Below are 23,609 nucleotides of genomic sequence, written 5' to 3' on the forward strand. Positions count from 1 at the left end.
ACAGATGGCTAACAAACACATGAAAAGATCCTCAACATCACTCATTATCAGAGAAATGTAAATCAAAACCACAATGAGGAGGAGGGAACTAAGATGGCAGAGGAATAGGATGGGGAGACCACTTTCTACCCCACAAATTCATCAAAAGATCATTTGAACGCTGAGCAAACTCCACAAAACAACTTCTGATCGCTAGCAGAGGACATCAGACACCCAGAAAAGCAGCCCATTGTCTTCGAAAGGAGGTAGGACAAAATATAAAAGATAAAAAGAGAGACAATAGAGTTAGGGACGGAGATCCGTCCCAGGAAGGGAGTCTTAATAAAGGAAGTTTCCAAACACCAGGAAACTCTCTCACTGGCGGGTCTGGGGGAAGTTTTTGAAACTTGGAGGGCAACCTAACTGGGAGGAAAAAATAAATAAAACCCACAGATTACATGCCTAAAAGCAACTCCCAGCAGAAAAGTACCCCAGACGCTCGCATCCTCCACCAGCAAGTGGGGGCAGAACCGAGAAGAACAGGCGGCATTGCTTAGGGTAAGGACCGGGCCTGAAAGCCCTGGGGGCAATCGGAGGGAGCTAACGTGAGATAGCAACTTAAACTGTGGGATCACAAGAAAGAGAAAAGCCCTAAATTTAGGCACTACCCGCTGTTCCCAGAATGAAGGACTGAGCGACTACCAGAGAAGAGCTAGCCAGCTGCGGACCGGCCCATCCCCCGCCAGAGGCAGGAGGCAGTGGGGAGGAGAAAGGGGCAAACTCGGCCCCAGAGACGGCATCCCCTACCAAACTGCAAACAGGCTTCCAGTCTCTAACCAAAGACTTCCTGAGATTCTGCATGGTGGATATCTGCCGGGAGGGTCACAGCTATAGTCCAGCTCCCCAGAACAGACACAAGGCGCACCCAACCGGAGCGCCTGGAAACCGAAGCGGGACCGTGGAGGGGATAAGGCGCACTGCACCTGGGGAGAGTGCGCCCATCAAGCTCCTGGCTGCTTGAGCTGCTGGGCGGGGAAGGCACAAAAAGCAGGCCCAACCAAGTCTGCGTCTTTATGGAGTATGGGAAAACCTGAATCTGAGCAGCTTAGGCCTGGGAAGTGCATGCAACTCAGGGCCCGCTCCCTGGAGAGCAGCCTGGAGCCTGAGCAGTGTAGACGGGGAAAGCACACACCCGTGAATGGGGGCAAACCCAGTGTGGCTGGAACACTGTGGGTCCTCCCCACACACACCAGTGATATTTGTCTGCAGTGCCCCTCGCTCCCCACAGCACAACTGAACAAGTGAACCTAAACAAGAGACCACCTCCGCCCAATTGTCTCAGGGCAGAAATTAGACACTGAAGAGACCTGCAAACAGAAGCCAAACAAACAAAGGGAACTGCTTCAGAAGTGACAGGTGCAACAGGTTAAAATCCCTGTAGTCAACACTGACTACACTGGAAGGGGCCTATAGATATTGAGAAGTGTAAGCTCGAACAAGGAGCTATCTGAAACTGAACTGAATCCACACTGCCCGCAACAGCTCCAGAGAAATTTCTAGATATATTTTTACTATTATTTTTTTTAATTAAAAATTTTTTTTCTCTTTTTTTTTCTAAAGTCCTCTATTACTCCTCTATTACTCCTTAATTTTCATTTTTATAACCCACTATAACCTGGCAAAGAAAAAAAGGACCCTATTTTTAAAGCAAACTTCATATATATTTCTTAAATTTTTTGTTTTTGTGTTTTTTTAATATCGCATTTTTAAGAGTCTAACCTCTACCCTAGATTTTTAATCTTTGTTTTTCAGTATTTGATATCAATTTTGGACATTTAAGAATCCAACCTTTAGTACTCATTTTTACTCAGGAGTGTGATTACTGGTTTGATCATTCTCTCCCCCTTTTGACCCTCCTTTTTCTCCCCCAGATCACCTCTATTTCCTCCCTTCCCCTTCTCTTCTCAACCCAATTCTGTGAATCTCTGTGGGTGTTCTGGGCTGCGGAGAACACTTAGGGAACAGAGTACAACCTAGATCTGTCTCTCCTCTCTTGAATCCCCCTTTTTCTCCTCCTGCTCACCTCTATCTCCTTCCTCCCTCTCCTCTTCTTCATGTAACTCTGTGAACCTCTCTGGGTGTCCCTCAAATCTGGATAATCCTTTCACCATTAACCTAGAAGTTTTATTATCAGTGCTGTATGGGGGGAGAAGTCTTGAGGCTACTGAAAGAATAAGACTGAAATCCAGAGGCAAGAGGCTTAAGCCCAAAACCTGAGAACACCAGAGAACTCCTGACTACAGGGAACATTAATTAATAAGACATCATCCAAAAGCCTCCATACCTACACTGAAACCAACCACCACCCAAGAGCCAATAAGTTCCAGAGCAAGACATACCACGCAAATTCTCCAGCAACGGAGGAACATAGCCCTGAGTGTCAATAAACAGGCTGCCCAAAGTCACACCAAACGCACAGACCCATCTCAAAACTCATTACTGGACACTCCATTGCACTCCAGAGAGAAGAAATCCAGCTCCACCCACCAGAATACCGACACAAGCTTCTTCTCGACAAGCCAAACATCCAGCCCCACCCACTGGGAGAAACCTCCACAATAAAAAGGAACCACAGACTACCAGAATACACAAAGGCCACCCCAAACCCAGCAATCTAAATAAGATGAAAAGGCAGAGAAATACCCAGCAGGTAAAGGAACATGAAAAATGCCCACCAAGCCAAACAAAAGAGGAGGAGATAGGGAATCTACCTGAAAAAGAATTTAGAATAATGATAATAAAAATGATACAAAAAAAAAAAATTAAAAAAAAATGATCCAAAATCTTGAAAACAAAATGGAGTTACAGATAAATAACCTGGAGACAATGATTGAGAAGATGCAAGAAATGTTTAACAAGGACCTAGAAGAAATAAAAAAGAGTCAATTAAAAATGAATAATGCAATAAATGAGATCAAAAACACTCTGGAGGGAACCAACAGTAGAATAACGGAGGCAGAATATAGGATAAGTGAGGTAGAAGATAAAATGGTGGAAATAAATGAAGCAGAGAGGAAAAAAGAAAAAAGAATCAAAAGAAATGAGGACAACCTCAGGGACCTCTGGGACAATGTGAAACGCCCAAACATTTGAGTCATAGGAGTCCCAGAAGAAGACAACAAAAAGAAAGGCCATGAGAAGATACTCGAGGAGATAATAGCTGAAAACATCCCTAAAATGGGGAAGGAAATAGCCACCGAAGTCCAAGAAACCCAGTGAGTCCCAAACAGGATAAACCCAAGGCAAAACACCCCAAGACACATATTAGTCAAATTGACAAAGATCAAACACAAAGAATAAATATTAAAAGCAGCAAGGGAGAAACAATGAATAACACACAAGGGGATTCCCATAAGGATAACAGCTGACCTTTCAATAGAAACACTTCAGGCCAGAAGGGAATGGCAGGACATACTTACAGAAATGAAAGAGAATAACATACAACCCAAATTACTGTACCCAGCAAGGATCTCATTCAGATATGAAGGAGAATTTAAAAGCTTTACAGACAAGCAAAAGCTGAGAGAATTCAGCACCACCAAACCAGCTTTTCAACAAATGCTAAAGGATCTTCTCTAGACAGGAAACACAGAAAGGTTGTATGAACGTGAACCCAAAACAACAAACCAAATGGCAACAGGACCATTCTTATCAATAATTACCTTAAATGTAGATGGGTTGAATGCCCAAACCAAAAGACAAAGACTGGCTGAATGGATACAAAAGCAAGACCCCTATATATGCTGTCTACAAGAGACCAACCTCAAAGCAAGGGACACATACAGACTGAAAGTGAATGGCTGGAAAAAAATATTTCATGCAAACAGAGACCAAAAGAAAGCAGGAGTCACAATAGTTATATCAGATAAAATAGACTTCAAAATAAAGGCTGTGAAAAGAGACAAAGAAGGACACTACATAATGATCAAAGGATCAATCCAAGAAGAAGATATAACAATTATAAATATATATGTTCCCAACATAGGAGCACCACAATATGTAAGGCAAATGCTAACAAGAATGAAGGGGGAAATTAACAATAATGCAATAATAGTGGGAGACTTTAATACCCCACTCCCACCTATGGACAGATCAACTAAACAGAAAATTAACAAGGAAACACAAACTTTAAATGACACAATGGTCCAGCTAGACCTAATTGATATCTATAGGACATTTCACCCTAAAACAATCAATTTCACCTTTTTCTCAAGTGCACATGGAACCTTCTCCAGAATAGATCACATCCTAGGCCCTAAGTCTATCCTTGGTAAATTCAAAAAAAATGAAATCATTCCAGTCATCTTTTCTGACCACAATGCAGTAAGATTAGATCTCAATTACAGGAAAAAAAACTATTAAAAATCCCAACATATGGAGGCTAAATAACACGCTTCTGAATAACCAACAAATCATAGAAGAAATCAAAAAAGAAATCAAAATATGCATAGAAACGAATGAAAATGAAAACACAACAACCCCAAACCTATGGGATACTGTAAAAGCAGTACTAAGGGGAAGGTTCATGGCATTACAGACTTACCTCAAGAAACAAGAAAAAAGTCAAATAAATGACTTAACTCTACACCTAAAGCAACCAGAGAAGGAAGAAATGAAGAACCCCAAGGTTAGTAGAAAGAAAGACACCTTAAAAATTAGGGCAGAAATAAATGCAAAAGAAACAAGAGACCATAGCAAAAGTCAACAAAGCTAAAAGTTGGTTTTTTAAAAAGGTAAATAAAATTGACAAGCCGTTAGCCAGACTCATCAAGAAACAAAGGGAGAAGAACCAAATCAACAAAATTAGAAATGAAAATGGAGAGAGCACAACAGACAACTCTGAAATACAAAATATCATAAGAAACTACTACCAGCAGCTCTATGCCAATAAAATGGACAGCTTGGAAGAAATGGACAAATTCTTAGAAAAGGATAACTTTCCAAAACTGAACCAGGAAGAAATAGAAGATCCTAACGGACCCATCACAAGCACGGAAATCGAAACTGTAATCAGAAATCTTCCAGCAAACCAAAGCCCAGGACCAGATGGCTTCACAGCTGAATTCTACCAAAAATTTAGAGAAGAGCTAACACCTATCTTACTCAAACTCTTCCAGAAAATTGCAGAAGAAGGCAAACTTCAAAACTCATTCTATGAGGCCACCATCACCCTAATACCAAAACCAGACAAGGATGCCACAAAAAGAAAACTATAGGCCAATATCACTGATGGACATAGATGCAAAAATCCTTAACAAAATTTAGCAAACAGAATCCAACAACATATTAAAAAGATCATACATCATGACCAAGTGGGCTTTATCTCAGGAATGCAAGGATTCTTTAATATCTGCAAATCAATCAGTGTAATACACCACATTAACAAATTGAAAGATAAAAACCATATGATTATCTCAATAGATGCAGAAAAAGCCTTTGACCCAGAGCCAACATTATCCTCAATGGTGAAAAATTGAAAGCATTTCCCTTAAAGTCAGGAACAAGATAAGGGTGCCCACTCTCACCACTACTATTCAACAGTTTTGGAAGTGTTGGCCACAGCAATCAGAGCAGAAAAAGAAATAAAAGTAATCCAGATAGGAAAAGAAGAAGTAAAACTCTCACTGTTTGCAGACGACATGATCCTCTACATAGAAAACCCTAAAGACTCTACCAGAAAATCACTACAGCTAATCAATGAATACAGTAATGTTGCAGGATATAAAATTAACACACAGAAATCCCTTGCATTCCTATACGCTAACAAAGAGAAATTAAGGAAACAATACCATTCATCATTGCAACAAAAGGAATAAAATACTTAGGAGTGTATCTACCTAAAGAAACAAAAGACCTATACATAGAAAACTATAAAACACTGATGAAAGAAATCAAAGAGGACACAAATAGATGGAGAAATACACCGTGTTCATGGATTGGAAGAATCAATATTGTGAAAATGGCTATACTACCCAAAGCAATCTATCGATTCAATGCAATCCCTATCAGGCTACCAACGGCATTTTTCAAAGAACTAGAACAAATACTTTCACAATTTGTATGGAAATACAAAAAACCTCGAAGAGCCAAAGCAAACTTGAGAAAGAAGAATGGATCTGGAGGAATCAACCTGCCTGACTTCAGACTCTACTACAAAGCCACAGTCATCAAGACAGTATGGCACTGGCACAAAGACAGAAATATAGATCAATGGAACAGAATAGAAACCCCAGAGATAAATCCATGAACCTATGGACAACTTATCTTCGACAAAGGAGGCAAGGATATAAAATGGAAAAAAGACAACCTCTTTACCAAGTGTTGCTGAGAAAACTGGTCAACCACTTGTAAAAGAATGAAACTAGAACACCTTTTCACACCACACACAAAAATAAACTCAAAATGGATTAAAGATCTAAATGTAAGACCAGAAACTATAAAACTCCTAGAGGAGAACATAGGCAAAACACTCTCCGACATAAATCACAGCAGGATCCTCTATGACCCACCTCCCAGAATACTGGAAATAAAAGCAAATATAAACAAATGGAACCTAATTAAACTTAAAAGCTTTTGCACAACAAAGGAAACTATAAGCAAGGTGAAAAGACAGCCTTCAGAATGGGAGAAAATAATAGCAAATGAAGCAACAGACAAAGGATTAATCTCAAAAATATACAAGCATCTCCTGCAGCTCAATTCCAGAAAAACAAATGACCCAATCAAAAAATGGGCCAGAGAACTAAACAGACATTTCTCCAAAGAAGACATACAGATGGCTAACAAACACATGAAAAGATGCTCAACATCACTCATTATCAGAGAAATGCAAATCAAAACCACAATGAGGTACCATTACACGCCAGTCAGGATGGCTGCTATCCAAAAGTCTACAAGCAATAAATACTGGAGAGGGTGTGGAGAAAAGGGAACCCTCTTACACTGTTGGTAGGAATGCAAACTAGTACGGCCACTATGGAGAACAGTGTGGAGATTTCTTAAAAAACTGGAAATAGTACTGCCATATTTCCCAGCAATCCCATTCCTGGGCATACACACCGAGGAAACTCGATCTGAAAGAGACACGTGCACCCCAATGTTCATTGCAGCACTGTTTATAATAGCCAGGACATGGAAGCAACCTAGATGCCCATCAGCAGACGAATGGATAAGGAAGCTGTGGTACATATACACAATGGAATATTACTCAGCCATTAAAAAGAATACATTTGAATCAGTTCTAATGAGATGGATGAAACTGGAGCCCATTATACAGAATGAAGTAAGCCAGAAAGATAAAGACCAATACAGTATACTAATGCATATATATGGAATTTAAAAAGATGGTAACGATAACCCGATATGCAAAACAGAAAAAGAGACACAGATGTACAGAACAGACTTTGGGACTCTGTGGGAGAAGGCGAGGGTGGGATGTTCTGAGAGAATAGCATTGAAACAAGTATACTATCAAGGGTGAAACAGATCACCAGCCCAGGTTGGATGCATGAGACAAGTGCTCAGGGCTGGTGCACTGGGAAGACCCAGAGGGATGGGATGGGGAGGGAGGCGGGAGGGAGTATCGGGATGGGGAACACATGTAAATTCATGGCTGATTCATGTCAATGTATGCCAAAAACCGCTACAATATTGTAAAGTAATTAGCCTCCAACTAATAAAAATAAATGAAAAAAAAGAAAAAAAAAGTAAAAATAAATAAATAAATAAAATTAAAAAGAAAAAAAAGAAAAACCACAATGAGGTACCATCTTATGCCGGTCAGAATGACTGCTATCAATAAGTCTACAAAGGATAAATGCTGGAGAGGGTGCAGAGAAAAAGGAACCCTCTTACACTGTTGGTGGGAATGCAAACTAATACAGCCACTATGGAGAACAGTGTGGAGATTCCTTAAAAACCTGGACATAGAACTGCCATATGACCCAGCCATTCTACTGCTGGGCATACACACCGAGGAAACCAGAATTGAAAGAGACACATGTACTCCAATATTCATTGCAGCACTGTTTACAATAGCCAGGACATGGAAGCAACCAAGATGTCCATCGGCAGATGAATGGATAAGAAAGCTGTGGTACATATACACAATGAAATATTACTCAGCTATTAAAAAGAATACATTTGAATCAGTTCTAATGAAGTGGGTGAAACTGGAGCCTATTATACAGAGTGAAGTAAGTCAGAAAGAAAAACACCAATACAGTATATTAACACACACACACACACACACACACACATATATATATATATGGAATTTAGAAAGATGGAAACAATGACCCTATATGTGAGACAGCCAAAGAGACACAGATGTAAAGAACAGACTTTTGGGCTGTAATAGATAGGTTGAATTTTAGTAAATTCACACTACAGAATTTTATTACAGCTGATAAAATGTTGTACATGGTATCTAAGATGAAAAATAGTGTGCAGAATAATTTTCATAGTACGATCTCAAATTATTTTTAAAAGGCACATATGTACACACATTCACATATAACATATGTGGAGTGAGGTAGGAGGGCAATTCAGGATGGGGACACATGTACACCCATGGCTGATTTGTGTCAATGTATGGCAAAAAACACTACAATATTGTAAAGTAATTAACCTCCAGTTAAAATAAGTAAATTAATTTTAAAAAATAAAATAAAGGCCATTATAAGAGACAAGTATACTACCTAAAGATCAAGGATCAATCTAATAAGATATAACAATTATAAAAACATATGCACCCAATATAGGAGCACCTCAATACATAAGATAAATGCTAACATGTATGAAAGGGGAAGTTAACAGCACAATAATAGTGGGGGACTTTAATACCCCACTCATACTAATGGACAGATCATCCAGACCGAAAAATAGCAAGGTAACACAAGCTTTAAGCAATAAAATGGACCAGTTATCCCTAATTTATAGCTATAGGACATTTAACCCAAAAACAATGGATTTCACCTTTTTCTCAAGTGTACATGGAACATTCTCCAGGATAGATCACATCCTGTGCCACAAATCTAGCCTTGGTAAATTTAAAGAAACTGAAATAATTTCAAACATTTTTTCTGATCACAATGCTGTAAGATTAGATATCAACTACTGGAAGAAAGCTATTAAAAACCCAAACATACGGAGACTAAGCAATACACTTCTGAGTAACCAACACATCACTGAAGAAATAAAAAAGGAAATCAAAATACACATAGAAACAAATAATAGCGAAAACATGACAACCCAAAACCTATGGGATTCAGTAAAAGCAGTGCTAAGAGGGAAGTTCATAGCACTACAAACCTATCTCAAGAAACAAAAAAATGAAAATGAAAGTTGCTCAATCATGTCCAACTCTTTGTGACCCCATGGACTATACAGTCCACGGAATTCTCCAGGCCAGAATACTGGAGTGGGTAGCCATTCCATTCTCCAGGGATCTTCCCAACCCAGGGATTGAACCCAGGCCTCCCACACTGCAGGTAGATTCTTTACCACCTGATCTACCAGGGAAGCCCTCAAGAAACAAGAGAAACATCAAATAAACAACATAGCTTTACAACTAAAGCAGCTAGAAAAAGAACAAAAAAAAAAAATCCCAAAGTTAGCAGAAGAAAATAAATCATAAAAATCAGAGAACAAATAAATGAAAAAATTAGAAATGAAAATGCAGAAACTACAACAGACAACACAGAAATACAAACGATCATAAGAAACTACTATAAGCAAATATATACCAATAAAATAGACAACTTGGGAAAAATGAACAAATTCTTAGAAAAGTATAACCTTCCAAAACTGAACCAGGAAGAAATAGAAAATTTGAACAGACCAATCACAAGCACGAAAATCGAAACTATAGTCAAAAATCTTCCAACAAACAATAGCCCAGGACCAGATGGCTTCACAGGTGATTGATACAAAAAATTTAGAGAATAGCTAACACCTATCCTACTAAGCTCTTCCAGAAAATTGCAGAGGAAGGAAAACTCCCAAACTCATTCTATGAGGCCACCATCATCCTGATATCAAAACCAGACAAAGATGCCACAAAAAAGAAAACTACAGGCCAATATCACTGATGAATATAGACACAAAAATCCTCAACAAAATTCTAGCAAACAGAATCCAACAATATATTAAAAAGATCATACATCATGATCAAGGGACTTTATTCCAGGGATGCAAGGATTCTTCAATATTTGCAAATCAATGTGATACACCATAGTAACAAATTGAAAGATAAAAACCATATGATTATCTCAATAGATGCAGGGAAGTCTTTGACAAAATTCAAAACCAATTTATGATAAAAAGTCTCCAGAAAGTAGGCATAGAAGGAACATACCTCAACATAATGAAAGCCATATATGACAACCCGCAACAAACATTATCCTCAATAGCAAAAGGATTGCCTCTAAAATCAGGAACAAGACAAGGGTGCCCACTCTCACCACTACTATTCAACATAGTTTTGGAAGTCCTAGAGACAGCAGTCAGAGAATAAAAAGAAATAAAAAGAATCCAGATTGGAAAAGAAGAAGTAAAACAAATACTGTTTGCCTATGACATGATCCTCTACATAGAAAACGCTAAAGATGCCACCAGAAAATTACTAGAGATAATCAGTGAAAATAGTAAAGCTGCAGGATACAAAAGTAATACACGGAAATATCTTGCATTCCTATACACTAACAATGGAAAATCAGAAAGAGAAATTAAGGAAACAATCCCATTCACCATTGCAACAAAAAGAGAAAAAACAGAAAATACCTGTATACAGAGAACTATAAAACACTGATGAAGGAAATCAAAGATGACACAAATAAATGGAGAAATATGCCATGTTCTTGGATTGGAAGAATCAGTAAAGTGAAAATGAGTATATTACCCAAAGCAATCTATAGTTTTGAGTTCCTCCTCAAGGGACAACAATTTGCTAGATATTTTTGAGCTGTTATACAGAAACTAAGACCCCCTGCCCAGGTGGAGAATGGTGACTACATGCTGACCACAAGCACACAGTTCCCAGACTGGTTGGAACTAGAATGTTGATGATTAAGATTCCTGAAACACAACCCTGTGACCTCACCACCAATCAATCAGAAGAGCATCATGTATACTGTGGCCCTCACCCCAGATGTTGCCTTTAAAACTGTTCTCTGAAAGGCAAGCCTGGAATTCAAGTCTTTTGAACACAAGCAGTCAGTTCTCCTTACTTGGCACCCTGAAAATAAACACTGTATTTTCCTTCACCAACAACCCAATGTCAGTAGATTGGCTTTGCTGTGTGGCAGGCAAACAAATTCTATTCAGTAACACTCTTGCAACTCTTTCACCATTGTGTGCTATGGAATACAAATATTTCATCTTCTATTATCAACTGTATCCTTACTATCTTCAGATTCACCTAGGCCAGATAACCTATCCCCACTTCCTTCAGGGCTCTTTGCTTGCAAACTATTTCGGTGTCAAGTAGTCTGTTAAACAACGTTCCCACTTACCTATGCTAGATATTCATTCTAGCTATTTTATAAAAGTAAGACACCTTTAATAAAACATATGACATAGCTTACAAAAATTCTGTGAGGGCCAGAAAAGCATGCTTGGATGCTGCACATCCAGGGGAAATCCCCCTCACTGTTATAGCTGAAAACCACGGCTGCCAGCAGGCTAACTGACATTCATGCATTCAAGCACTCTGCTGTGGCTACCTATAAAAACCAAACACCTCTCCCACCATACATAGCTGATCCTACATGTGGCTCCCACATTACTCAGTTATACCTCCAAGCTTTACTATGGTGCATATATTTGATACATAGAGATCTTGTTTGGCACCCTAGACACAAGTAGGGCATGTCTAGAAAACATATACACCCACACTAATATAGGTCTCTATTCTTGTTCTTAGCTTTCTAGTCTCTATAGTGGAAGTGAAAGTCGCTCATTCGTGTCCGACTCTTTGCAACCCCATGGACTATGCAGTCCATGGAACTCTCTAGGCCAGAATACTGGAGTGGGTAGCCTTTCCCTTCTCCAGGGGATCTTCCCAACCCAGGGATCAAACCCAGGTCTCCCACACTGCAGGCAGATTCTTTACCAGCTGAGCCACAAGGGAAGCCCTTAATCTCTATAGTACAGGAAAACATTTAATAAAGAGTGTTTATGAGTGTTGGAATAGTTGCCAAGTGACCAGTTTGTGGTATATTCCACAAGATCTGGTTTTTTTTTTCTATTGTAAATGATATATTCACAGTGAAAATATTATTTCCTATTTGGTGCAATTATTTTGCATATATTAGTCTCACATATAATAAGCTGGTTGGAAAGTGAAAAAAAAGTGAAAGTATTAGTTCCTCAGTTGTGTCCAATTCTTTGAGACCCCATGGACTGTAGCCCACCAGGCTCCCATGTCAACGGAATTTTCCAGGCAAGAATACTGGAGTGGGTAGACATTCCCTTCTTCAGGGGATCATCCTGACCCAGGGATTGAACCCAGGTGTCCTGCATTGCAGGCAGGTTCTTTACCATCTGAGCCACCAGGGATAATTTTCCATAGCTTCTCTTGAGTTTTATATGAAGACAATTATACTGACAGTTTTGTTTATTTTCAGTTTTACAAGTGTTAATGTATGTATGTACATATTTTGACTTACTGCAATGCCTCAGAGACTCAGTAAGATGTTGAATAGCAGTGATTATGTGAATCATCTTTGCCTCTTCTGATTTAAAATGCAGTGGTTTTAATGTATCAGTATTATGTATGTTGTTTGTTATAGTTTTTCTTAAATACCCACTATCATTTTAAAGAAATATCTTTCTATTCCCAGTTAGCTGAGAGTTATTTTTGTTGTTGTTTAATCTTGATTGGTTATTGAATTTTGTTGCATGCATTTTTTTCTGGAATCTTTGTGATAATCATTCTTTTCTAGCTCCTTTTCCTTATTAATGTGTCGAATTACATTATGGATCTCCTAATGTTAAACCAACAATGCAAATTTGGTATAAACACAACTTTGCCCAACTATATTATCTGTTTTAGCTATTGCTGGATTAAGTTTGTCATTATCTTATTTCTGCTTTTTTACATTTTTATAACCAATTAAGATTGAGCAGTAATTTTGCATTCTCATGCAGTCTTTGTCAAGAATAAGCTTAGATGATGGCTGCTCTGTCAGTTTGGGTCTCCAAGGTCTACCATCCTGTGATGGGCATGCACCTGCCATAGACATGTAGTAGGAGTGAGGAGTAAGCCACTGAGATATGGGGATCATCTATTATTATAGTATAATTTAGCCTATGGGCTTCCCAGGTGGTGCTAGTGGTAAAGAACCTGCCTGCCAATGCAGGAGACATAAAGGATGTGGGTTTGATCCTTGGGTCAGGAAGATCCCCTACAGGAGGGCATAGCAACCCACTCCAGTATTTTTGCCTGGAGAATCCCATGGACAGAGGAGCGGGTCACACAGAGTTGGACACAACAGAAGTGACTTATCAAGCATGCAATCTAGCCTATCCTGATTCTTCTATCTTATCTGTAAATTAAAATAACATCCTTTCAGGATTTTCCTGAGGATTAAATGAGAAAACTTGTATGACAAGGTTATCACAATGTTTGACATATAATAGGAATTCAAAAAATAGCAGCTCTAATTGTTAAATAATAACTAATTAGTTTTGAAAAAGTGTGGAAATTGGTATAAAATGTGAGACAGTTCACCCTTACAAGTAAGTTGTATCATATTCTCCAGAGTGGGGCATTTTATTTTGCTTGTAAGATTTCCTAATGACTAGCACTTATGCACTTATTTCTTGCCACCATGATATCAGAAACATAAATTGAGGTTATATATAAAACATGAAAAAAATGGAAAGGCTAAGCAAAAGAATGACTAATGAAATAAGACAAAATGAGTAAGCAATAAGTAGTTTCTTAATGAGAACAGATTATAATTATCAGTAAACATACATTGTTCTTAGTAAACAAAGGTACAAGGCATTAATATGTTAGAAGAGATTTAGTTTGAACAGGTTCTCCCAAAATGTTTTCTATGGAACACTGGTACTTCAAATGGTCTGTGGGAAAATGTTCCATTCCCACAGAAACTGAGGAAATCAACTGCTACAGACTGAATGTTTATGTTCCAACCTAATCTCCAAGGTGACAGTATTTGGAGGTAGAGTCTTTGAAAGGTGATTAGGTCATGAGTGAGGTTCCCTCATGAATGGGATTTGTGCCCTTATAAAGAACCCAGAGAGCTCACTTGCTCTTCTGCCCTGTGAAAATACAGCATGAAGAAAGCCCTTTATGAAGCAGGAAGCAGATCTCACCAGACACTGAACCTGCTGGTGTCTTGATTTTGGACTTCAGAAATTCCAGAACTGTGAAAAATAAATTTCTGTTGTTTATAAGCCACCCAGTCCACAGTGTTCTACTATAGCAGACTGAACAAAGTCAGTCACTACCCCTTTCTCTGATATTCAAGTTGCATACTAGCATGTTATCTTTAAAGTAAGACAATATAGAAATCCTTTTACCTTCATTTTTGTATGTCCCATTGTTCTCTGATGGATGAGTATTTTTTTGTTGGTGTTGTTTCTCAGACATAGTGTTTTGTAGAAAAAAATCTCAAAGTGCTGAAATAAGAGAAAAAACAGCTATTATAGAATAAAAATACCACCCCATAAACATCTCTTAAACAATATTTAAATCCCTCACAAATGTAAACACGATCTCTTATTTGCTGAATTTTACTCCTTAAGTACCATCTACGTGATTTTTGTGAAATGCATCACCTATAATTTTACTTAATATGTTTTTCTTAAATAAATTCACTGTTTTTTCCACATGAAGGAATGGGGTAGTTTTCAAGAAGTCGAATAAGTAATGGTGAGGAGAATCAGAAGCTAGCAGTGTCTGGTTAGACTAACCCATTTAGAGATTCCAAGCAAAAAAGGACTATGGCATCCCATCCCCCATGAGTACATGCTAAGTTGCTTCAGTTGTGTCTGACTCTTCGAGACCCTACAGACTGATGGAAGCCTGCCAGGCTCCTCCATCCCCCACCCACTTTGAAAAACTACTGATCGGCAAAGCAAATAACAAAAACCAAATTCTGAATCTTCATGTAATGGCTAGTTTCACACTTTTACTGAAAAAATATCAAATTCTTAAAAAAATAGTCTCCTCTCGATATACGGAACCAATTAAGAGACAGAAATTAAGATCAGACCTGAAATTATCTATATAAAATTGTCATCTAGGAGTTCTCGGGTATTGATAAACATGTGGTCAGAGGAGCGCAATGGACGTCACCACGTCACGTGGCAGAAAGTGAATACCGAGTGGAGATAAGCAAAACGTGTGGCTTTAATATGGGGGTGGGGAAGGGGAAAGAGAAGCGGGGGAGTCAACCCAGTTTCCCAAGCCTGAGAAGTCCCTCGGGTTTGAGAAAAGTCCTTGTCTTTTCCCAAGGGATGCTGAGAGAAGTCCCTCAACCCCTGTCTCCGAGCCGCCTGCTGTTCCACCAATTCTGAGTAAACCTGGTACTGGTGGGCGTCCATCCTACCCGACTAAAACCTCTGGCAGCTGGATATAAAAGTTAGTGGAAAACTTGGAATCTGAGCCACAGTCTCCTCAAAGTTTCCCGAGTCAGGACACATACCTTAAATCTAAAGGTTTTCCTCACTGACTGGTCTGACTCCTCAGAGGACTAAGCTGAGCTACCGAGCGCCATTCAGCGGCTCTCCACACGCTTTAACAGCGGTCCCTCTCGCGCGAACATAGAGAGTCACGTGACTGCGAGATTCACGTAGTGCGCCACCAGGGGGCGCACCAGCCCCCGCCCCGCTCAGAACTTCCAGGGGTTTGACGGGCATGGACCACGTAATAAAAAGATCGAAGTCACCTCTGGGATCAGGAGCTCTCAATCCTCATGTAACTGAAAACTGACCATCAAGTGACCACAGCATGTCACATGGACCATAGAATGAATATACACAACCAAGAGCCACTGGATAGGTGCAGTTGTTCATATGACTGCAAGCAGTTTGCTCGCCATGTGATGGTAGGAGCCATGTCACTGTTGATGCAGGGATCTTGATTGGGTAGCCAGCAATATTTACAAGATAGAGATGGCTGAGCCTCTTATGTGACCAAGGGGGACCATAGCATCCATATGATTCTAAGAAACAGGTCATCTTTGTGACTTGGAGGGCTGAGGTTTCCACATGCTATTAGCTAGTATAGGCCACGTGACAGGATGAATCCACACGATGTGAAAGGTTTAGGAGTCCGCTGTACTCTAGTGATTTGAAAAGCTGGACCTGCTCGGGCCTGGTGCACTGGGAAGACCCAGAGGAATCGGGTGGAGAGGGAGGTGGGAGGGGGGATCGGGATGGGGAATACGTGTAACTCTATGGCTGATTCATATCAATGTATGACAAAAGCCCCCCCAAAAAATAAATAAAATAAATAAATAAACAAAAATAAATGTTATAATTCACTTAAAAAAAAAAAAAAGAAAGAAAAGCTGGACCTCTGACATGATCATAATGGCAATCGGTCCAGAGAGACTTGGATTTAAGATCTCGTGATGCTGACATGATCTGCAGGTCTGGGCCTGCCATGCATCTGTAGTGTCCACGAGATGGCAGCATCCAAGTGACCACAGCCTTAGGTACCCAGGATAATCACAAGCTGGATCAGCTTCCTGAGTGACGGTGACAGTAGGGTTCTCGTGGCTGCGTGTTTCAGGAAACCGTTCTTTTTTTGAGACCTGAAGATCCGAGATTGCTCACATTCCTGGTTTTCCCGTTGACGGTGGTGTCTATGGGTGATCTTCTTGAGCACACAAGCCTTGGCTAATCCAATCCCTTTAATGTGCTAGTAAATTTCTTTAATGTGCTAATTTTGTTTTTCCTAATAATACACGAAATTTAATACATAAATTAATGCATAACAATGAACTGTGCATGCTGCATGCTCGGTTGCTGAGTCATGTCCTACTCTTTACACAGTCCTCCTTAAAACCCAAACTGTTGCCGTATTGTAAGGACTACTTAAAAAACCTAAGTGGTGGGTATAGGTAAGCTTTGTTGACTTAATTTCATGCAAGTCTAAGAGAAATTAAAGCAAACCCAGTAAGTGAATTTCAGTTGTTAATTTGAAAAACAAAATGTGTATAAATGATTTCAATGTGTCAAGCACTTTATTTGTGTATGTGTGTGTCAAGCACTTTAAAACATTATGTTAACTCATTTAATAGTGGTAATTCTATAAACAGCTTCCCAGACAGCTCAGTTAGTAAAGAATTTGCCTGTAATGCAGGAGAACAGGGTTCAATTCCTGGGTCTGCAAAATCCCCTGGAAAAAGGATAGGCTACTCACTCCAGTACTCTTGCCTGGAAAATTCCATGGACTGAGGCCTGGTAGGCTACAGTCCATGGGATCGCAAAGAGTCGGACCTGACTGAGTTACTTCACCTTCACTTTCTTTTCACCCACTCCAGTATTCTTGGGCTTCCCTTGTGGCTCAGCTGGTAAAGAATCTGCCTGCAATGTGAGAGATCTGGGTTCAATCCCTGGGTTGGGAAGTTCCAGTCCCTGGAACTATTATTATTCCAGTTTTCACAGATGAGAAAGGTGAAGCACAGATGTGTGAAGTCATTCGCCTAAAAAGTAACTGAATTTATAGGTGCCAAGTTAGGGGTTACCCCTAGACACTCTGGCTCCAGACTTTGTGTTTTGATCACCCACAAGATTTTCCAAAGGAAATTAAGAATGACTCAATCTTCCTTATTCTACTAATTGGAAAACCATCCTCAGTTACCGAAAAGTTGAGATCATAGAGGACCTCTTTAAAATACCATTTAAATAATTTCAAGTACTACCATTATTATTATTAGAGCTAATCAAAGTTGAAGCCAATTAAATCCTTCAGATTCATTTTAATGTATATTCATTTAATTCATTTTAATATAAACTTATCCTTAATACATGAGGTATTTGTGTATATAAAAGGTGATATAACATGCTAGATGCTAGGTTAAAACATTTCCTTCTTTAATTTTTTAAAATAATTTTATTTATTTATTTTTGGCTGTGCTGTATCTTCACTGCTGCATGGGCTTTTCTCTAGTTGTGGTGAGTGGGGACTATTCTAGTTGTGGTGCACAGGCCTCTCATTGTGTTGGCCTTCTCTTGTTGTGAAGCATGGGCTCTAGGGTGCTCGGGCTTTTATAGTTGTGGCCCACAGTCTCAGTAGTTGTGGTTTCCAGGCTTAGTTGCTCTTCGGCATGTGAAATCTTCCCAGATCAGGAATCGAACCTGTGTTTCCTGCACTGGCCACTGAGACACCAGGGAAACCTCCTTCTTTTATTTTTAAAGACTACAAGAGAAATATGACAGTCTTTATAGCTCTTGGTGGAATTCCAAAAGTTAAAAATGAGTGGAATCTGAATTTACATTTAGTTTGCACCTTCCTAGAAAGAACAGAGAAAGGGGGAAGGACATATGCTATATATATACATATTTATTTTTAGTTGCTGTTTTACAGACACTGGTTTTGCTGATTAGTGTGGAAAAATGAAGCTTTGTCTGTATATCCAAAATAAATTTGAAGTGGTCTTTCTGGCTTGCTGGCTTAGGCAAACTTAATGCTGTACAAGCAATGGGATTATTTTGCTAGCACCCTGCAATGTGGCATGGCTATATAAATAATCTGAAGAAAATACCACAGACCAAATTTTGCACCATGGTTAAATCTGAATATACTAGTAAAGACAGCAGACTGTGTGTTTGTAGTTCTAAGCCTTTTGAAGGGAGTCATGATTTCTTGGAGTGACTATATTTGGGCAACTTGGTGTTTCTTAGATAATTTTGGATTATTTATGGGACACGTGTAAATGCAGAGTATGAAAATGAAGCCACATATTTACAATAGAACCTACTGTGAAACTTTGAGGTGGATGTAGGAAGCATCTGTATACAATCACAGGATGGAATCATCATGAGCTGATGTCTGTCCCAACTCTAGTTTCTGTAATTACCTGGTGGTGTGGTGGTTTATTTGCTAACTCATGTCCAACTCTCGTGACCACATGGACTGTAGCCTGCCAGGTTCCTCTGTCCATGGGATTTTCCAGGCAAGGATACTGGAGGAGGTTGCCATTTAATTCTCCAGGGGATCTTCCCGACCCAGGGGTTGAATCTGGGTTACCTGCATTGCAAGCAGATTTTTTACCGACTGAGCTACCAGGGAAGCCCCTTCTGTAATTACCTATGGATGGACAAATCCACTAATGGCTACTGAGGTCAACTTCTCTCACCAAAAAACAAACCCTGGAGTTATAATTATAACTTTTCTTGGGAAGGGTCAGATAGTCTCCTGTCAGAACTAATGGTCATATCATTTATTTTTTCTCTGAGATGATTACCAGGTGGTTTCTTTTTTTTTTTTGGAGATTAAAAAATATATTTAGTTACACTGATGGGTGCCTGTCAGCTCTTTCTAATATACATTGTGGAAGGGAAGCTAAGCCTATGGATAAACACCTACATGAACACAGCTTATATGAGCTAAGCTGTTTAGACATTGCATTTACCAGATGTTGTTACTATTTAGATGAGGCAGGAGTTGGTAAGCCATTCTTCTTAAATACTATTTGGCAAGATTTACTGGAAACATTTACTTCTTTTATATTTCTGTTTTGTGGTGGACATTTTGGAGGTCAGTGCTAGTGTTGCAAAGAAGCAAATTAATTCTGACTCCCTGTTGGAACCGTTTTTTGACATGCTATTCATTGTTTTTGTTATTATAATCATACATAATGGCTTGCTTAGAAGGACCCTGCCCCTCTGACAGACTGTTAAACTAAAGTGCCTTTGTTCAGAACCCTGTCCACCTATAGATGTCAGGAAGGAAGAAATTAACACATCCCCTGCCTGAGGCTTGCCATTCTAGAAATGTTTGCAAGATTAATGGCCTTTTTACTTTGCTTCCTAACCTCTCCCATCTCTGATCTAAAAGAGAACCTGGCATCCAGACCCTGAAAAAATGGTTATTTTGAGGTGCTAGCCTGCCATCTTCTTGGTCAGCTGCTTTCGAATAAAGTCATTTTCCTTGCTTCAACACCTCCTATCATGCTTTATTTAACACAGATAAATGGGAAAGGGGAATAACAGACAGTTGTGATACTGCCAAAACTACACACAACTACTCAAATGCTTTTGGTCCAAACACAAATGTGTACAACAAAAGAAGAAATCCTGAGTGAATTTACTTTAAGAAAGTAAAATTGACTTAATCTGGTAATAATATTCAAAAGAATTGATCAGATATGGCTGTACCTTTATGGGATTTGTAATCAAAACATGTTTTTCTTTGTTCCTTTAAGAAATTCATTAATTAACTAGAAGTGACTTTACTATCAAACAGTGGGAAAGAAGAGAATCAATTGTAGATAGTGCTCCCTGTCAAAGTACTCCATATGCTCCCTTCTCCCAACACAATGTAAAATTTAACAGCTCTAGGTGATGAGCTCATTCTTGGGGACTCCCCATTATGGAAATAAGAAATCACATCCACAATGAAAATTTCTTTTGTGGTCAGTGGATAGGAAAAAGTGTGAAGGCTGGGATTCCTTACAGGGTTTTTGTTCATAAACTATGCCATTTGTGATGGTATGATTCACAGTTTGAAAATCCCATCCACATGAAGACCATTAAAAAATAAATGTGTGGTTCAAGACTTTAAAAATTGTTAGAAATGAATTTAAGTGGCCTTAGCTTGATTCTTGTTATCTACTCATTGTAACTATTTTTTCCACCCCCAAAATAATTCCAACTATTGTCTTTGGAAATATTATGAGACCAGTTTTTACATAAACAGCCACATTGTTTTATTATAATGTCACACTTTCATTTGATGCTGGTGGATATGTTCACATATGATGTAAAAGAGTGACCTTTGCCAGCTTTCTTTAGAATGAAGTTAGGTTTGAAGACTAAATTATATCAGTGAACTTTGTATTTCCATAAAATCACCAGATGATTTGTTAATTATCTACTTCATGTAGCCTGTTTTGGTCCAATTATAATCGAAAATGTGCAAGATGCTCTACCTTTTTTCCCCACAAAATCTAGAAAAATGTGGCATATCCTGTGCTTTCTAAAATCTAACAGGTACTTGCAATAGTTGACTATAACTGGAGTCTGAAATTTTAATTTAGTCTAGAGTATCTGTTTTTATATGGAATAATTTTGTCACTCGAGTGTATGCTCCTCAGTTCTTTGTCTGGTCACAACAAAAATTTGGAGTGACGGACGTTAAAGCCCCTTGGCGGGTCACAGCTCTCGGAGGACAGACTGTGTTATAGCTCTTAAATAAATCAGTGTTACAGCTCAGTGTTACAGCTCTATTTATTTAGATAATAGCAGGAAAATCCATCTTCGAGGCATGAGGGCACGTTGATTCAAAGACGGGAAGAGAAGAGCGCCCCATCGTACAAGAGCGAGAGCGAGAGCGAGAGCGAGCGAGCTTTGGCTCCTCTTTTTATATGTTTCTCTGTCCCTGGGCCTGTCTTATGTAGATTGGGCCAGCCAGGAGTGTTGTTTGTTTTACCTGAGGTTCTCACTCAGGTCCTCGGACCTTCCTTTGTTCTATTTACACGGGCTTTCCCCTCCAGGTCTTTTAGCCACCGCCATTTTGGACTCCTTTTCCCTGTTCTCACTACCTAACAATTTTATACAATTAAAAATCTCTTTAATGGGGGGTGGGAATCAAGATGGTGGAGTAGGAGTACATGGGACTCACTTCCCCCTACAAACACATTAAAAATGCACCTACATGTGAGGCAGTTCTCACAAAAAACACAATTGGAAACTGGCGGAAGATCTACACAACCAAAGCTGCAAGAAATATCTCTATATAACCAGGAAGGACAGAAAAATATTTTAAAGGCATCAGGACAAGCCCAACACCTTGGGAGAGATATGTAACAGAGAGGAACCTTAAAGGAAACTTGCAAGGCAAGTACAGAGAAAAAGAGATCAAGCCAGGCAGTCAGGCAAGAAAAGGGAAATTTATTAGAGGGAAAAGAGAGGGTGACTGGCTCTTAAGGAGAACCAGCATCCTCCCTTTCTGACGGAGTCCTTCTTATACCCCACCAATGAAAAATTCTCTGAAGGGATGATCACGTAGCTGGAGGTCTTGAATCTGGTGGTCTCGCAGCTTTGAGAAGATAGGTACCAGTGAGAAAAAAGGATATCATTTGGGCAATTTGGTCAGTCTCAAGAATCATTGTGATTCTATTCTTTGTGAGGTTGACATGATGAGTCATCTTATCAATGAGACTCCATGTGGCCTCTATCATTCCAGCCTTTTTTGATTTAGGATAATGGTTGAAGGTTAATCTTCTGTAACTTCTTCCTGCAGGACAAGGGTGTTGTCGGGGTGAGATAAGAGAAGGCTGGAATGTGGGTCAAGGGGATTTTGTGTGGAGTAGAAGTTTTTGATAATCTGAGTGAGTTAGAAGTAGCTCCTGGATAGTTTGGTTGGTGAGGGGTTGTAAGCAATCCTGAAGAAATTTGAAAAAAGATGCATTAAACATGGACTGAAAGTTAGAATAAGGCTAAGTAGAAGGTTAGAAATAAGGGTAGTTTCCAGGTTATGCCAAGGGATTGAAGAGGAAAAGTTCAAATTTTACATAATCTCCTTCTCCTTCTGCCTCTGTAACTCAGCTTGCCCCTTGCAAAGTATAGATCATGTAGGTCACGTAGTCGCAGGGTGGAACACTCACCCTAGTCCTGCTCTTTGCAACTGCCCAGCCCCTGCAAACCTGCTTAATCATGCCTGTCTGGGCCAGGCATCCCCCTCCCCATCCTGACTGCTGTTCCCATGTTTGTGAAACCCCTTAGTTTAAACCAGCCTATTAACAGCTAGTGTTGCCCACTACAGTCTGTCTATAGAAACTCTGTAATCCCTTTGTTCAGGGCTCAGAGCTTGTAGTGTTAATTCCTCTGGGCCCGCTGGCATAAAAACCTGAGTTCTCCAAGTCTCCAAGTGTGGTGCTTGGTTTCTTGAGTACTGGTTTCTGTAACAGGATTGGGCTACTTGTTGAGTGATTTGGGAGATAAAAGCTGGCCCATTATTGGATTGGAAAGAGAGTGGAAGGCCAAAGCGAGGGAAGATTTCTTGTATGAGAAATTGTGTTACCTCTGAGGCAGTTTCTGATCTCATAGGAAAAGCCTCAACCCACCCTGAAAAAGTGTCTACTAGAGTGAGCATGAGTTTTATTTTTCATGTTGGAGGCGTGTGCGTGAAGTCAATTTGCCAGTCCTCTTCTGGGATATGTCCTCAAGCCTGATGTGTTGGGAATGAGGGAATAGGCTTTAAGGCTCCCTGTGGTGAGACTGAGGAACAGATAATGCAAGAGTGAGTGATTTGTTGTAGGAGTGAAGGAAGGTTAAGATAGGTGATAAGAGGTCTTAAGAGATGATTGGGCTTCCCTCGTAGCTCGGTCGGTAAAGAGTATGCCTGCAATGCGGAAAACCCCGGT

At 39.5% G+C, this 23,609-nt stretch overlaps 1 protein-coding gene across 1 annotated transcript in view; it reads right to left on the reverse strand.

Annotated features, from left to right (window-relative positions):
- LOC133052689 (nuclear RNA export factor 2-like) overlaps window positions 1-23,609 on the reverse strand; it is a 49,622-nt gene that overhangs the window by 20,123 nt on the left and 5,890 nt on the right. Inside the window, exon 2 of the mRNA XM_061137582.1 lies at window positions 905-962. Within this exon, the coding sequence (XP_060993565.1) occupies window positions 905-962 (58 nt within the window). The remainder of the gene's footprint in view (window positions 1-904; window positions 963-23,609) is intronic.

Source organism: Dama dama, chromosome X (assembly GCF_033118175.1).
Source record: "Dama dama isolate Ldn47 chromosome X, ASM3311817v1, whole genome shotgun sequence".
Lineage (NCBI taxonomy): Eukaryota > Metazoa > Chordata > Mammalia > Artiodactyla > Cervidae > Dama > Dama dama.